The sequence below is a fragment of the Rana temporaria genome, chromosome 3 (assembly GCF_905171775.1).
Source record: "Rana temporaria chromosome 3, aRanTem1.1, whole genome shotgun sequence".
Taxonomy (NCBI): Eukaryota; Metazoa; Chordata; class Amphibia; order Anura; family Ranidae; genus Rana; species Rana temporaria.
Genome location: NC_053491.1, coordinates 226,508,242 through 226,525,342, shown reverse-complemented (window position 1 = coordinate 226,525,342; position 17,101 = coordinate 226,508,242). Strand labels below are relative to the sequence as shown.

General features: G+C 43.0%; 1 protein-coding gene across 1 annotated transcript in view; it reads right to left on the bottom strand.

Annotated features, from left to right (window-relative positions):
* The window catches only part of CDHR2 (cadherin related family member 2), a 161,121-nt gene that overhangs the window by 116,925 nt on the left and 27,095 nt on the right, over positions 1 to 17,101 (bottom strand). The window contains exons 5-6 of the mRNA XM_040341609.1: positions 15,706 to 15,795; positions 10,888 to 10,977 (exon numbers count right to left, since the gene is read on the bottom strand). Coding sequence (XP_040197543.1) covers positions 10,888 to 10,977; positions 15,706 to 15,795 — 180 coding nt within the window. The remainder of the gene's footprint in view (positions 1 to 10,887; positions 10,978 to 15,705; positions 15,796 to 17,101) is intronic.

Below are 17,101 nucleotides of genomic sequence, written 5' to 3'. Positions count from 1 at the left end.
GTTCATGTGATTTCAATTGCTTCATTACTAGCACATGTTATAAAAACTGTGCATCGATCAGTCCTCAGCTGCCCTCATAGGGGCAGGCAGAAATGCTGTTGCGGAACACAAATGTGGTTTGTTGCATGGGTTTTTATTTTGCCAATGGTTTTTGTTTATTTTTAAATGATGTTCACTTTGATGTATTTGTCTCTGCTGCCTTATTTTATGAAAAAATTGTGAAGATGTTGCGACTTTAAATCTGTTTATTTTGAGTTTTGAAATGTATTTTTGTTTGTGTGTGTTTGTTTGTTTTTTTGCTTTCCTTGTTTTGTTGACCAATAAAAATTACTTTAAAATTTTGAAGTTTGTTTTTTGTTACTTTTTCATGCAACATATTTTGACAGCTGCAGCTGAAATAGGTTTGGGCCTAACAAATTGGGTGTGATTTTTGTCTAAGCTTCTTTCCTGGTGTGTAATCATGAAATGTTTGCCATGTTTATTCCCCATGACTTTAAAGACAAACTGGTAAGTATTTTCTTTTAACTGTAGTGGTCCTCAGCCCTCAAGTACCCCCGACAGGACATGTTTTGTGGATTTCTCTTATCAAGAATTGCTGTCCAGACTGTCTTTTAAAGCACGTGTGCAAGATGAAGGAAAACCTGCAAACATGGCCTGTGGGGGGGGGGTTGCTATTGGTGGACAGGCTTGAAGTGCTGATTTACAGCACTGTGCTTAAATCTAGGGCAAGGCAACCCTATTCTAATTGTGGGTGTTTGAGGGAAGCCAAGTGAGTGTTAGAACCCCTGCTTGTGTTTTTTGTTTTTTTGGGTTGAGCTTTGTGTCCCTTTTCTTAAAATTGGCTTCACTTCCTGTCACACAGCTGAACAGGAAGTGAGGTTAAAACCCTACCAGTGTCTTTTCTTGGGGACACAGGTCAATCTAACTAGTGTCCCCATTAAGCTAATTGCACTCCAGCACTGCTGTGTACACCCTAAATCATGGGTCTTCAAACTACGGCCCTCCAGTTGTTCAGGAACTACAATTCCCATCATGCCTAGTCATGTCTGTGAATGTCAGTGCATTATAAGGCCTCATGGGATGTGTAGTTCTAAAACAGCTGGAGGGCCGTAGTTTGAGGATCCCTGCCCCAAATGATTATTTAGTTTGGGGTTTAGTAAAGGCAAAGCCACTCTGCAGTACAAGCATAGTTGCTGAAAATGAGAGAGGAAGCACTGATGGTTTTAACATCCAATCCTGTAGAAGCAAAGTTGTTTTGTTTTCTTCCTTGCTTTGCACTTGTAGTGCAAAGTGGAATTGCCTTTAGTAAATGGACCCCAAAGTCCAAGATCCCTAATAATTTGGGGTGTACACAGCAAAATGCTAGAGTGCAATTTACATAATGGGAAACTATTTAGATTGATCTCTGTGTCCCCAAGAAAAGATATTAGTAAGGTTTTACCCTCACTTCCTGTTTGGCTATGTGACAGGAAGTGAATGAATTAGAAAGGGTGAAGACACCTCACAAATGTTCTCACTATCAGGGGTGCAGACATCCCCAAAAAATGAGCAGATAATACTTATTTGCAAATTAATAATTTTTTAGTTAACATTGGGTGGGGTGCTCTAACACACACATTCCTACATATTAGCAACGCTGTATCCTGGCCTATTGGCATGGTTATATTTTCTTAGGCCTCTCAATAAAACTCTATGAAATTTGTGCTTAAACTAGAACCAGGGGTGGACTGACAACTCATGGGGCCCCCGGGCAGTAGAAGAGTATGGGGCCCCTCTGGCTTACAGATGGCCACCACGCCAGGAGGTAGTGCAGAGGCGGGCAGCTAAAATCTTGGGATATTCACATTAAAAGCATGTCATTTTCGGACATATCAGGGACAGATCTAAAAAAAACACAGATTTTTACATACTGTCCCTGGTTTTACTGAGCCTGGCAACCCGGATGGGGCCCCCTAGTGGCATGGGGCCCTCGGGCAGTGCCCGAGTGACTCAATGGTCAGTCCGCCCCTGACTAGAACTATAATCAACACGTTTTATTTTCTTTAATTTTGGATAGAGTGAGGGAGGGTTATAGGCCCTGTCAGTTTATTTTGTATTATCTGTGTCCAATTGGGGAGATTTGCCTTCACTTCCTGCGCCATAGCCAAACAGGAAGTGAGAGAAAAACTATGCAAATTAACCACTTCCCGCCCAGCCTATGGCCGATTTACGTCCGGGAAGTGGTTACACAATCCTGACAGGACGTCCTGCCGGATTTCATGCCGCGCGCGCCTGTGGGGGCACGCAGCGCGGCGATCGGTGATGCGGGGTGTCAGTCTGACACCCTGCATCTCCGATCTCGGTAAAGAGTCTCTCACGGAGACGGAGACTCTTTACCACGTGATCAGCCGTGTCCAATCAACGATGTAAACAGGAAGAGCCATCGATGGCTCTTCCTCACTCGCGTCTGACAGACGCGAGTATCGGAGAGCCGATCGGCAGCTCTCCTGACAGGGGGCGTTCGCGCTGATTGTTTATCAGCGCAGCCCCCCCCTCGGATCACCACACTGGACCACCAGGGATGCCCACCCTGGACCACCAGGGTGGGCAAAAAAAAATATATGGAAAAAAAAAAAAAAAGCATTAAAAAAAAAGAAAAAAGATGCCAATCAGTGCCCACAAATGGGCACTGACTGGCAACCTGGGAAAATCAGTGCCACCCCACAGTGTCCATCAGTGCCACCCCACAGTGTCCATCAGTGCCACCCCACAGTGCCCATCCATGCACAGTGCCCACCTATCAGTGCCCACCTGTGCCACCCATAAGTATCCATCAGTGCCACCCATAAGTGCCGCCCATGAGTGCCCATCTGTGCCGCCCATGAGTGCCCATCAGTGCCGCCTATGAGTGCCCATCAGTGCCGCATACCAGCGCCGCCAATCAATGCCACCTCATCTGTGCCCATCAGTACTACCTCATCGATGTCCATCAGTGCCATCTCATCGGTGCCCATCAGTGCCGCCATATCAGTGCCCGTAATTGAAAGAGAAAAACTTATTTACAAAAAAATTAACAGAAAAAAATAAAAACTTTTTTTTTTTCAAAATTTGCAGTCTTTTTTTAGTTGTTGCGCAAAAAAAAATCGCAGAGGTGATCAAATACCAACAAAAGAAAGCTCTATTTGTGGGGGAAAAAGGACGCCAATTTTGTTTGGGTACAGTGTTGTATAACCGCGCAATTGCCATTCAAAGTGCGACAGTGCTGAAAGCTGAAAATTGGCTTGGGCGGGAAGGTGCGTAAGTGCCTGGTATGGAAGTGGTTAAGGGAATCCAGTGCCCCCCTCCCCCCCAGAACTAGTGTGTGGGTCCCCTGAAAATTCCTGGGCGGGTCATACAAAAACAGGGTGTGACCTTGACAGGAAGGGGTGGGTCATTTTTCTATTAGGAGGTGCAGATATGTAGTCAGGCCTAGGGCAGAACAAAACCTAAATATACTACTGCATATTAGGGCTTATTTAGACCGGATCCGATTTACAGCGTGTTTTTATATTGTGGGAGGAAACCCACGCAGGCACAGGGAGAACATGCAAACTCCATGCAGATGGTGTCACGGGCTGGATTCGAACCAGCGACCCTTTTGCTGCTAGGTCAAAGTGCTATACACTACACCACTGTGCTGAACGAACATGATTGCAGCTGAAAGCATGAGATATTTTATTTTTTTTTCAATACCATGCTTTCCAGCCTTATTGACCCCACCTCTCTCCATAAAGAGGACCTGTCACACACTAGTCCTATTACAAGGGATGTTTACATTCCTTGTAATAGGAAGAAAAGTGATCCAAAATCAAAAAAAGTGACAAAAAAGTGCAAGAAGAAAAATATGAGGTAAAAAAAACAAACAAAAAAATAAAATAACGCCCCTGTCCCTAGAAGCTCGCACTCAGAAGCGAATATGCATGTAAGTCCCGCCCACATATGTAAACACCATTCAAACCACACATGTGAGGTATTGACGCGTGCGTTAGAGCGAGAGCAATAATTCTAGCCCTAGACCTCCTCTGTAACTCTGAACTGGTCACCTGTAAAAAAAAAACAAGCATCGCCTATAGATATTTTTATGTCCCGAAGTTTGGCGCCATTCCATGAGTGTGTGCAATATTAAAGCGTGACAAGTTAGGTATCTATTATCCATAAAAATTGGGCTAACTTTACTGTTTTTTTTTTTTTTTATTCATGAACCGTGTTTTTTTTTTGGGCCAAAAAAAAAAAGGCGTTAGAAAAATTATTGCGCAAATACCGTTGGAAATCAAATAAAAAATGACCGCCACTTTATTCCCTAGGGTGTCTGCTAAAAAATTATATATAATGTTTGGGGGTCCTGATTAATTTCCCAGGAACAAAATATAATTTTTACATGAAGGAGAGAAGTGCCAGAATAGGCGCGGTATGGAAGTGGTTAAAGTGAAATAATAAAAGTAAAATATTCCTTTAAATTTCATACAGGGGGGAGGGGGGGTACACGCATGTTTCCCGTGCTTAGAACTGTCCCTGTACAAGATGTCATTTCTGAAGTGAAAAAAAAGTAAGTTTAAAGTACTCATGGCTATAAAGAATACAGTCATTGCTCATTAAAACTAAAAAAAAAAAAAAAAAATGTATGGGGGTCCCCCCAAATTAAATTACCAGGCCCTTCAGGTCTGGAATGGATATTAAGGGGAACCCCGCCGTAAAAACAAAAAAAAATGGCGTGGGGTCCCCCCAAATATCCATACCAGGCCCTTCAGGTCTGGTGTGGATTTTAAGGGGAACTCCACCCCAAATTGAAAAAAAATGGCGTGGAGTCCCCCTAAAAATCCACACCAGACCCTTATCCGAGCACGCTGACCTGGTCGGCCGCAGAAAAGAGGGGGGGGACAGAGTGCGGCCCCCCCCTCTCCTGAACCGCACCAGGCCACATGCCCTTAACATGGGGAGGATGTCCCCATGTTGATTGGGCCAAGGGCCTCATCCCCACAACCCTTGCCCGGTGGTTGTGGGGGTCTGCGGGCGGGGGGCTTATCAGAATCTGGAAGACCCCTTTAACAAAGGGGACCCCCAGATCCTGCCCCCCCCCCTGTGTGAAATGGTAATGGGGTACATTGTACCTCTACCATTTCACCCCAAAAAAAATGTCAAAAGTGTTAAAAATGACAGTAGCCGGTTTTTGACAAATCTTTTAATAAAATCTTCTTTTCTTCTTTCCTTCGGGTTTCTTCCGCTGCTTCTTTCTTGGGTCTTCTCGTCCACATCTTGCCCGACGTCTTCTTCTATCTTCTCCGTCCGTCCTTCAGCCTTCTGGTCCCGCATCTTGCCCGTTGTCTTATCCTGTCTTCTTCTCCGTCCGTCCTTCAGCCTTCTCGTCCACCTCTTTTTCTTCCCCGGACACAGCGCTTGAATTTGATTTGGCCGCCGTGTTCCCGCTCCTGGGACCCGCCCCCCTCTGACGCCACAGGTAAACTCATATGAAAGTCCGCGTGTGGCATATGTGCGTCAGAGGGGGGCGGGGTCGCATGAGTGTGACACGGCGGGAACTTCAATTGGAAGCGGCGGCATCTTCTTCTCCGGGCGGCGCGCTTGAAATTGAATTCCCCCGCCGTGTGACGCTCTGTGACCCCGCCCCCCTCTGACGCACATGACCTTCTAAGGAGTTTACTTGTGGCGTCAGAGGGGGGCGGGTCCCAGGAGCGCAACACGGCGGCCAAATCAAATTCAAGCGCTGGGTCCGGGGAAGAAAAAGATGTGGAGGAGAAGGCTGGCGGACCGAGAAGAAGAAGACCGGAGAAGACACAAGATGCGGACGAGGAGGAGGACGGAAGGAGAAGAAGATAGGAGAAGACACCGGGCAGACGAGGAGGCTGAAGGACGGAGAAGACAGGAGAAGACACCGGGCAGACGAGAAGGCTGAAGGACGGACGGAGAAGATAGAAGAAGACGTCGGGCAAGATGTGGACGAGAAGACCCAAGAAAGAAGCAGCGGAAGAAACCCGAAGGAAAGAAGAAAAGAAGATTTTATTAAAAGATTTGTCAAAAACCGGCTACTGTCATTTTTAACACTTTTGACATTTTTTTTGGGGTGAAATGGTAGAGGTACAATGTACCCCATTACCATTTCACACAGGGGGGGGCAGGATCTGGGGGTCCCCTTTGTTAAAGGGGTCTTCCAGATTCTGATAAGCCCCCCGCCCGCAGACCCCCACAACCACCGGGCAAGGGTTGTGGGGATGAGGCCCTTGTCCCCATCAACATGGGGACATCCTCCCCATGTTGAGGGCATGTGGCCTGGTCCACGCCATTTTTTTTTTAAATTTGGGGTGGAGTTCCCCTTAAAATCCACACCAGACCTGAAGGGCCTGGAATGGATATTTGCCGGGAACCGCACGTCTTTTTTTTTTTGGTTTTTACGGCGGGGTTCCCCTTAATATCCATTCCAGACCTGAAGGGCCTGGTAATTTAATTTGGGGGAACCCCTACACATTTTGTTGTTTGTTTTATGAATGAATCCCTTTAGAATTGTCAGAGCCGACAATTCATTATAGCCGCGTGTGAATTTTTAAATGACTTTTTTCCTTCTGAATGTCATTTTGTGCAGGGGCAGTTCTAAGTGCGGGAAAAATGCGCTATTTCACATGCTGACATTATACCCCCCCTAGGTACGAAATTTAAAGGAATATTTCACTTTTATTGTTTCACTTTAAGCATTATTCATTTCACTGCTCCCGAAAAAACGGCCATTTTAAAAAATAAAAAAAACATTTATACATGTCCCCTGGGGCAGGACTGAGGTCCCCAAACACTTTTTAGGACAAAACTTGCAGATTAGCCCCTTTAAAATGAACACTTTTGATTTCTCCCATAGACTTCTATAGGGAGTTCGGCGCGGCTTTACATATTACTTTAAAGCCGGCTGCTACGCTGGTTCATGCGCCTAATTAAGCCTCCACCCGGCGCACTAATTAAGGCATGAACCAGCGCAGCGCACAGAGCATAGTAAATCAGCCCCACTGAGTTTTATATATATAGATTACATTGCAAAACACCCAGGAAAAAAAAATCTGTTTGTGTAAAACATTATTATAACATTAGGATAAGTTAAAGTGATTGTAAAGTCTATTTTTTTTTTTATCTTATCTTAAAATAACAAACATGTTATACTTACCTCCTCTGTGCAGTTGGTTTTTCACAGGGCAACCTGGATCCTCCTCTTCTCGGGTCTCTCTTTGCTGGTCCTGGCCTCTCCCTCCTATCGAGTGCCCCCACAGCAAGCAGCTTGCTGTGGGGGCACCCGAGCCAAGCTGCGGCTCTGTGTGTCCATTCAGGCAAGGACCCCCGACCTGGCCCCTCCTCCCTTCTCCCCTGATTGGCTAACTGACTTTGATTGAGAGCCGCAGGGGCCAATGGTGCCACTGCTGTGTCTCAGCCAATCAGGAGGAGTGTCCCAGACGCATAGGACACTCATGGCTCAGGTAAGTAATTACAGGATGCTGGGAAGGCTGCTACACACAGAAGGATTTTTGTCCTAATGCATGAATGCTCTGCAGCCCTGGTCTTAGCAGTCCCCCTCTTTATATAACAAGTGGGCCCACCGAAACCCCAAATCCTAGAAAACTGAGACAAAAGTGCCTTTCCCCAGCCTGGGCTGGCTGCTGGAACGAACTACACACATTTCAAGCTGCCTGGAAGCTTTCTTACAGTATCAGTTACAGTAAGGTGACCAGATTTTTAAAATGAAATCCGGGGACATATTTTTTTTTTACTAGTAATGGCAACAATCAACGACTCTCTGCCCGTCGCCACCCGCCTCACAGGCTCTTAAGTCTTACTCTTCGGGCCCCAGATACTACTGGATGGGGAGCGGAGGAAGATCACTCCGCCAGGGAAGGCAAGGAGATAGGCAGGTGGCTGGCCAGGATTTGAGCCAAGGCAAAAGAACATGCAAGCGAAGCTGAATGGGCATGCGCCCGAAACTGAAGAAATATTCCCTTTCCGCTCCGACCAGCACATGATCATCAGAAAGGGGCACAGATAATGGAAAAAATACAACAACCCTAAGCTAGTAGGCACGGCGGAGTGGGGTGTGTGTAATTCTATTTTTTTTATTTTAATTCTGCACTGACTGTCCTTGAAATTGCCTCTGCCCCCTATTAAATCCAATCTGGGGACAAAACCAGGGACAGACTTGGTCCGGGGACAGTGTCCTCAATCAGGGGACTGTCCCCTGAAACTGGGGATGTCTGGTCACCCTAAGTTACAGGGATAAGACAAACCATTTAACACTGGCATGAGTGCTTAAAATTATATTTGTTGATGTAAAACCTTTATACCAAAAGGAAAAAAACTGTTTGCTGTAAGTGTTAGCTGGAGTTGGGGTTCAATTTGTTTGTGTATTTAAATCAGTTATATCCAACACCCCCTTTCCCCTTCAGACTGACAATGCTTCTGTTCAAATGTGCCCCCATGTGCTCATCTAGAGTGGGGGCATGCTAATACAGGCAGTGTTTTACTGGCAAGATTATCAGCTAAAAACAATGGGAAAAAAGCCTAAAAATTAAAAATGAATGCGGCCATCACATCTAATGATCAGTAAACTGCGATATATTCAATTTTTGGTGTAATACTACTTTAAAGTTGGTTTTCCATGGACAGAACATTAGTAAAATTTTTACAGGTTTGCAATTTTTAGTTACCAAGATATAGATTACCATATCGAATTATCTATTGCTGCAGATGTGAAACAAAACTTAGTTGCATCAACTCAAATGTGAAAGCATTTTTGTACAGTGTACTGTACCTGGAACAGCAGCCCATGAGCTGATCCACTTAGCTCTTAAGTTTAGTAATGGACCAGGGCAGTCACTGACAGCTGGCAGTTCTAGCACTAAAGTTCGTTAGAGTCTCTGGTACTCAGCATGCAGCCTGCTGTGCCCCAGACCCGATTTTGGCACAAGTGGGTCACAGAGTGGGCAAAACCTTTCTACACCCTAGACACCCAGACAGATCACCACTGCATGTCAAGGAGGCCCATTGCCTACACCCTAGCACCCAGATTCAAAGACTCTGACTAAAGTTCTGAGCGCCATACTTGGACAAACTAACTTTACCTAAAACGCATACTGGTCTACACTATCAGTTTTTGCATAGACATTCTGGTGTATTGGACGAATATTCCTGGACTTTTTTTGCTTACCAGCAAAGAACCGATTCAAAGCTCCTGAAGAAGCGTATCTCTACACGTAACATGTAGAGCGAATCTTTTCTGCATCTGGACCCACACCGTGGTTTACCCACTCCACATTTGTACTTGCAAACTATCTATTCTTTTTGGATACTTATTAATGTGTTTTTTGGGTCTTGCAAACTCAATTGTTATTGTTGGAAGTGCTATGATAACCTATGTGTGGGCCATTTAATAACAGTGGTATAACAATTTTATACATATAAATGTTTTTACAATTTTTCTAAAACAAAAAACTCTTAATTTCTTACATTATCTACCCGTGTGCTTTCAAAGTCCATCTTCCTTAGTTTTTAGATAGTCAGCTATACCTAGTGTAGCACTACCCCCGGAGGAGCCGCTGGTTAGATTTGGGATCGGCGTAATTATGTTACCTCTGTGATGTGTCTAGGGATGATGATGGTAGGATGAAGCAATAACGGAATGTCCAGATAGCAGGGTGACGTTTTTCAATGCTTTATTACTGGTCCAATATGACCAACAATCCAACTGAGGTAGATAGAAGTAGGTGGGTGAAAGAAGAACATGCAGATTCAGGCATATGGATAAACAGAAGCAGTCTTGCTTCTAATAGCAACTTTTTCCTCGTCCCCACTTCAGCCAAAGTGGGTAAAGTGCCCCTGGACAGGTCCCTCTCACAGGCCTGGCAGCCAGAGCATCACTTAGAACCTCTGAAAAGGAACAAGCAGTGCCGATCCTAACCTCCCAGGGGATCGGCCCTGGGAACAAGTCTCTGCCACCGACTTGGCTCTAATGGAATTTGGATTGGTATTGAGACCTCTGCCACAGGCCTAGTACACAAGAACATGAAATAGTAGAGCGAATCCTCCCAGACTATAATTTGCCTAAATCTTCCGCAGGTAGACTTCTTAGCTTGGGGTTACCGTCTGACAGTTTGCAGCATACAACCTGTCAGTGTCCGGTCACCCAGATCCCCGATGGTTCGTTCAAGCCCTATTGGATCACCTGCCTCCGGGCTTTTCTCAGTCCGTCTCAGACCGACTCCCCACCGAACAGCACAACTTGCTTGGGATCTTCTCAATAGAGTTGGGGGGACCCAGTAAGTCACTGGGGCCCCTTAGCAGCATCAGCTGCTCCGGGCCATGAGAGCCCAGAGTCAGGAACTCCGCGTGGCACGTGCGCCCCGGCCTGGTAGGCCATAACGCCGGGGCCCTTGATGTGCGCACACCCTAAAGGTGGGTGCCGCACCTGGAACCAGCAACCCGCGAAGAACCCCGAGCAATGGCCTCCGCCACAGAAATACCCCTCCCCAGCATGCTCCGCGAGGGAAAACTCCTCTATTTGGCTGCTGGGGAGAAGCGGCTCCGCCTGGACCCCTCTGGCGCCACCTGCCATCCAGAGATTAAACTACATCTCTGAAGCACAGAATGACCCACAGGACAGTTCAGGGCTGGCGACTGCCAAAATTTAAATAGATCAACACAGATGAAAGCAAATAACTCTCTCCTCCTCTAAATTGAACATAGCACCTGTACTGAAAAGTACACAGGCGCTACACTAGAAAATATAGTGCTAGATAATAAATAGGGACAAGCTAACTCTTATAGGATAGGACAGGTTACAATTTTTTTTTAACCAGATGTAATTTATTCTAATTCCATTTCAATACATACCTGAATAATCTCAAATGAAACTGGTGCTTGTCCTTCATCATCATAATCTTTTGCTGTAACACTGAAAATTATAGTTCCTGGTGCAGTGCTCTACAAGTAGGGAAGACAGAAAATAGTTTAGCAAGTCGTTTTAGTTCTCAAAAGTGTAACTGCTATCATATTAGCATAATGTTATTAGTGCCTAAAAACACAAAATTAAACAGAAGGCGGCACCATCATTCGGTGGGGAAAACTAAACACTGAAAAATGAGCACAGCTCAACATGTGCTTGAAATAGTAATATTGTTATTTTGATGTTTTCTGTTATTTGTTTGCTATATTTTTTTAATTCTTTTTGTAATAAAATATTTTTAAAATTTTGAATGAATGTGTGAACGCCTTGTCCTTTGGGTACCGAGATACTCAATACCTTTGAGGTTTTTCCTCTTTTTTTGTTGTTTTGTTGTCATATTAGGTTTTCTGCAATAGCCAGGGACTGGAGGTGGTGCAGGGGTGACCACAGGCTTCAGACTCAAACCCTAGACTAATGTAGCGCTACCCCCAAAGGAGGTGAGATAGGTCCTCCGTTACTAACCTTCTCGAAGATCTCAGCCCCTCTGACACACCAATTTCTCAGAGAAATCACTGACAGTGACATTAGTACCCAACTTTTTTTTAACCACTTGCCTACTTGGCACTTCTTTTCAGCTTTCCGTGCTCTCACAGTTTGAATGGCAATTACTCAAAGAAATGGTAGTAATGCGCTAATACCAACTTTTGATGCTGTTAGTATACAGTGTACAACGTGTGCCAATGATACCAAATATACACCCAAAATAAGAGGTGTCGATAAAATGCAATGTGAAGCAAATATAATGACATCAAACCATTATGTGAACAAACAAAAAACACAAAAACATCCCCCCTTTCCACACACAGAACAGTGCAATTAGCTTGGAATGAGAAGGAGCAATCCTATAGTGTGCTGGGAGTTTTAACAGTGCTTGTTTAGCTCAGGCTGACGCTTTGATACTTCAAGGTGACACAGCTCATGGAAAAAACAAAAGAAAAAAAATATGGTGCAATAATGTTGGTCAAAGGGAGAACATAGATGCGGTGATGCAATTACACTCACGGATCCCCTGATCAGAAAAAAATTCTAAATGCAGCCTCTCATGCCGCTCAGTGCGGCGATCTCCTTATACGAACATATGTCTGCCGATCGCGTCACTAGGCTCCTCCCCCACGCGTTGCGTCACTCGGCACGTGACTTAGTGCCTCAAGGTGACACAGCAAGAGCTGTGTCACCTTGAAGTATCAAAGCGTCAGCCTGAGCTAAACAAGCACTGTTAAAACTCCCAGCACACTATAGGATTGTTCCTTATCATTCCAAGCTAATTGCACTGGTCTGTGTGTGGAAAAGGGGGATGTTTTTGTGTTTTTTGTTTGTTCACATAATGGTTTGATGTCATTATATTTGCTTCACATTGCATTTTATCGATACCTCTTATTTTGGGTGTATATTTGGTATCATTGGCACACGTTGTACACTGTATACTAACAGCAGCAAAAGTTAGTATTAGCGCATTACTACCATTTCTTTCACTTTAATTGGTTTTCTACACCTCTTTTTGTATGCAGCTATATCATTTGGATATTTTTGTTGTGTTTTTTTCTTGCTCAATATAAGTACCGGTAGTAGCGCTGTAGTACATCTTCATATATTCAATTACTCAGTCATGCAACACTGTACCCATAAGAAATTGTTGCCCTTATTTTCACACAAATAGAGCTTTCTTTTGGTGGAATTTAATCAGCACTGTGTTTTATATTTTTTGCGCTATAAATGAAAAATAATAAATATTTTGAAAACAAAACCCAATGTTTCTGTTTTAAAATTTTGCAAATAAGTATTTTTTTTACATAAATTTGAGCCAAAATTTATACTGCTACATTGCTTCGGTAAAAACAACCCAAATCAGTGTATATTATTTGGTCTGTGTGAAAGTTATAGAGTTTACAAGCTATAGTGCCAACCATTGAAAATTGATCACACCTCATAACACCTGATGTACTGACAGCTTATCTCATTTGTTGAGACACTAACAAGCCAGGAACGTACAACTAACCCCCAAATAACCCCTTTGCTCCAAAGTTTTTAGTTATTTAAAGTTGTAATTTTTTTCCACAATTCTTTGGAAAAGTTTTTTTTTTTGTATCACAAAATTGTCATGAAAAAAGGCTATTTCTCTCACAGGGCATATGCATACTTACAACTACACCACAAAATAATAAAATTATTTTTCGGATGGTACTGCAGAATTGGACTGTGAGAGCTCCCTGCTGCTCTCATCAGTCATGCTGAGGATTTGAAATGCCTCCTTACTGGTGGTGCACTAATGATGATACTGTGGAGCTTCCAGATTCTCTCAGTTCAAGAGGGCGAAGGATGGAGGAAGATCTCTACCTGCTACAACTTGGAAAGGGGCTTAACAGCAATGGTAGAACAAGCAACAAGTTCAGGAAGGAGTTAAATGAATCTGAGTTAAAAGATGAAATGGCACTACTGAGTGGTATGCTGCATAGGTATAGCACTATTCCATAGGGGTTGCAGTTGACAGGGTTCCCCACTCCTGCACAGCCAGGCAAACAGCATTTTCCAGCTTACATCTGGACACAAAGGAACAATCTTTAGCTTGGTTTTATGTTTTATAACAGGGGTAAAAAAATGGATTCTTCTCCTGGCAGCTAACATTCTCTGTTAGAAAGCAAAAGCCCCTTACTTCTACTAGGGGACACTGCAGGAGAAATTCTACAGTTTAGTTTGCTTGTGGGCTCCATCTTGTATGTCCTACAGTTTGGTGATTGTTGGGATACAGTAGTAATAGTTTCTTTCTTATCAGGCCTTAATTGACAGGTAAGAGGGTGAATTTTTAGTTTTTTTCTTTTTCTTCTCTCAGTAAAATAGTAAGACCAAAATGTAACGTTTTGAAACATTTCCACGGTGCAATGTCTGCTGAGAGCAAAATGCAATTTGCAAATATTGTGAGAAGAAATATTATTTTCCAAATGCTACAAGGATGACAAAACACATCCTTGCATGGTAGAAAAGCCCCGTACACACAATCGGAATTTCCAATAGAAAAAGGCAGACGGAAACCGTGTGTATGCCCCATCGGAGAAATTCCATCGGAGTTTAAATATAGAACATGTTGTATTTTACTGCGATGGAATTCCGTCGGAAATTCCGATGTGCTTTTGGCCGGGCAAAAGCCCGACCGTGTGTATGCGGCATAAGGACATTAAAAAAATACTTAATGGAATGAAATAAGGACTTTTTTTGAAAGGGCAAGAAGCTTTTCCCTCCAGAGTTGTCATTCCAGAAACACTACAGTATTTCTGCTGCTTATAGATCACCATAAAGTGTTTCTTCACCAGCAGCATCTTCAAATATGCCAGTGTTAGAAAATCACTGCCTCACAAAAATACACAATACCTTCATTTATAGATAAAATGACACCAGAAATTTAAGAGAAATTCATCAAGCTCTTGCAAGAGCAATATGCTTCTGGATCAGTATTGTCAATAACTGAAAATGCATTTTAGCAGCAAGCTTTTACATTAATATGAGGGAAAGGGGAGTGGTTACCTGTTTTAATAGGAAAAAATAAAGTCGCGCTAAAAACTTAAAGCGGGGGTTCACCCTTAGAGGGCACTTTTCCCCCTTAGATTCCTGCTCGTTTTTACTAGGGGAATCGGCTATTTATTTTAAAATATGTGCAGTACTTACCCGTTTACGAGATGCATCCTCTCCGTCGCTTCCGGGTATGGGCTTCGGGAATGGGCGTTCCTTCTTGATTGACAGGCTTCCGAGAGGTTTCCGACGGTCGCATCCATCGCGTCACGATTTTCCGAAAGAAGCCGAACGTCGGTGCGCAGGCGCAGTATAGAGCCGCACCGACGTTCGGCTTCTTTCGGCTACGAGTGACGCGATGGATGCGACCGTCGGAAGCCTCTCGGAAGGCTGTCAATCAAGAAGGAACGCCCGCTCCCGAAGACCCATACCCGGAAGCGACGGAAGAAGATGCAGCTCGAAAACGGGTAAGTACTGCTCATATTTTAATACAAATAGCCGATTCCCCTAGACCGAACGAGCAGGAAGCTAAGGGGAGAAAAAAAAATTTTTACAAATGGGTGAACTCCCGCTTTAAGTAAATTATTTGAAACAAACATGTGCATATTTCAAAATATTTGAAATATGCACATGTTTGTTTCAAATAATTTACTTAAGTTTTTAGGGCAACTTTATTTTTTCCAATTTTTGACCACTGTTTGATGTTGCACAGCAAGTCGCAGCTTTATATTAGATTTACCAGCATTTCTGTCACCCCGTGGCCACACTGGTTTGTTTTTTGTTTTTGTATATTAGCGCAATTTTTCTCCCCTTTTTTCTTTACCTGTTTTAATGTATAGTTAAAATGTTCTTAACATATACAGTCCTTGTTATACAATTTGTAATAAAAAATAAAATTTTAAAACACAAGTTTAGTTTATCTACTGAATAGATTGTACTTTTATTTCAAGCATAATCCTTTTATATACACTGCATTTTACCTCCCAAGTGTAACAAAGCAATTTTCAATTTGTAAAACTACTTCACACTGAATCTTTGTTCAATTTAAAAAATATATATATTTCTTCTGTAAAAAAAAAAAAAATTGACATTTCGAGTAATAAGTATGAATGTTTTATGTATTTCACCGCTTACCACTAGTAACATTATTTCTACTAGAAGACAAAAATCAAGCTCTCTAATTTATAAAGCATAATTTAGAATACCTCATTGACTGTGACAAAATAAGGCGTGCCCTCAAATATCGGTGCATTATCATTGCAATCCTTCACAACTACAAGTATGGTCTTGGTAACCTATGGAGAGAGATGATGAAAGAGAACTTTTACCAGTACAGATAAAAGCCACACATTACAATGCATTGCACAGTATCTTTTACCCTGCATTTTACCCACCATAGTATTGACTAGAACCAAAGTTATACATGCATGCACAAGGAGAGCAAAAGTTATGCTAGGTATACATGTGCCTAAAATCAGCTAAACACAAAAACTTTCGGCCCATGTGTACAGCTCCTCAACTGACAGAAGCTGGTCTCACCATCTCACTGGTTTTGAAAAATGCTTCAAAATAACCAGGAATGTGCTCTCAATTTTGAAGCGTTTTTCAGGCAACTTACAGGTGCTGTATATGTGTTTTTACACATGTATCAAGCTTTGGGTTTTAATTTCCTGGTCTGGGCAAGGGAAGGAGAGAATGCCATAGGAGGAAAAAAGTTTTTAAGGTGTAAAAAAGCAAGCAAAAGATTTGCAAATTGCGCATTTACATACGCTCCCACTGAAGTCTATAGGACCAAAAATGCCTAAATAGGCTCAAAAAGCTCATGTGTTTTTTGAGCACAGAGTGTAGGGCAACTGAGTGTGAGCAGGGACAATTACAAATAATGGGATTCTGCATAAAATAAGGAAATAAGCACAAAAAACAGGTATGATTGGGGCCTAAGCAGGGATGGACATACTATTGTCATGGGAGGTTGAAAACAAGAGGTGCCATCAAGGCCACCATTGAAAAGCATGAAAAGTATCTCTAAGAGCAGTACTGATTGTAAACTCACCTCTGCAGAGAGAGACACTGAAAGTGGAATTCCAGCCATATTTTTTTTTAATAGAGTGGAGAAGTGTGACAACTTTTACATGGCTGTAAATATTAAATGATAGCCAGGGCTTTGGAAACATACCAAATACAATAAGGTTTTTTTTTTTTACACACTTGGATCCTGCAAGGATGGATGTTATTAATGTTAATTGTAAACTTCTCCAATGTCTGTGTGCTTAGGGAGGAACGACTAAAGGCCCGTACACACGATACGAAAATACAAAGTCAAATTTGGCGGAACGAACGATCTGCCGGTTTTCGGATCGTTAGTATGGTGCTTTCAACAGCCGATTCTGTTTTTTTGTAAGACAAAAACTGGATGTGCAGACTATAAAAATGTTGTCGTACGTGAACTCAATGTCCGATTTTCGTTTAATCAGTAAGGTACATACGAAAAAAAAATCATAGGAGCAAGACTACGCATTCTCAGAAACGAAAGAACACATTCAAAACTGTTCAACATATTATGTCACTTTTGAAGTTGTATTCTGTGGTACGAGAATTTTT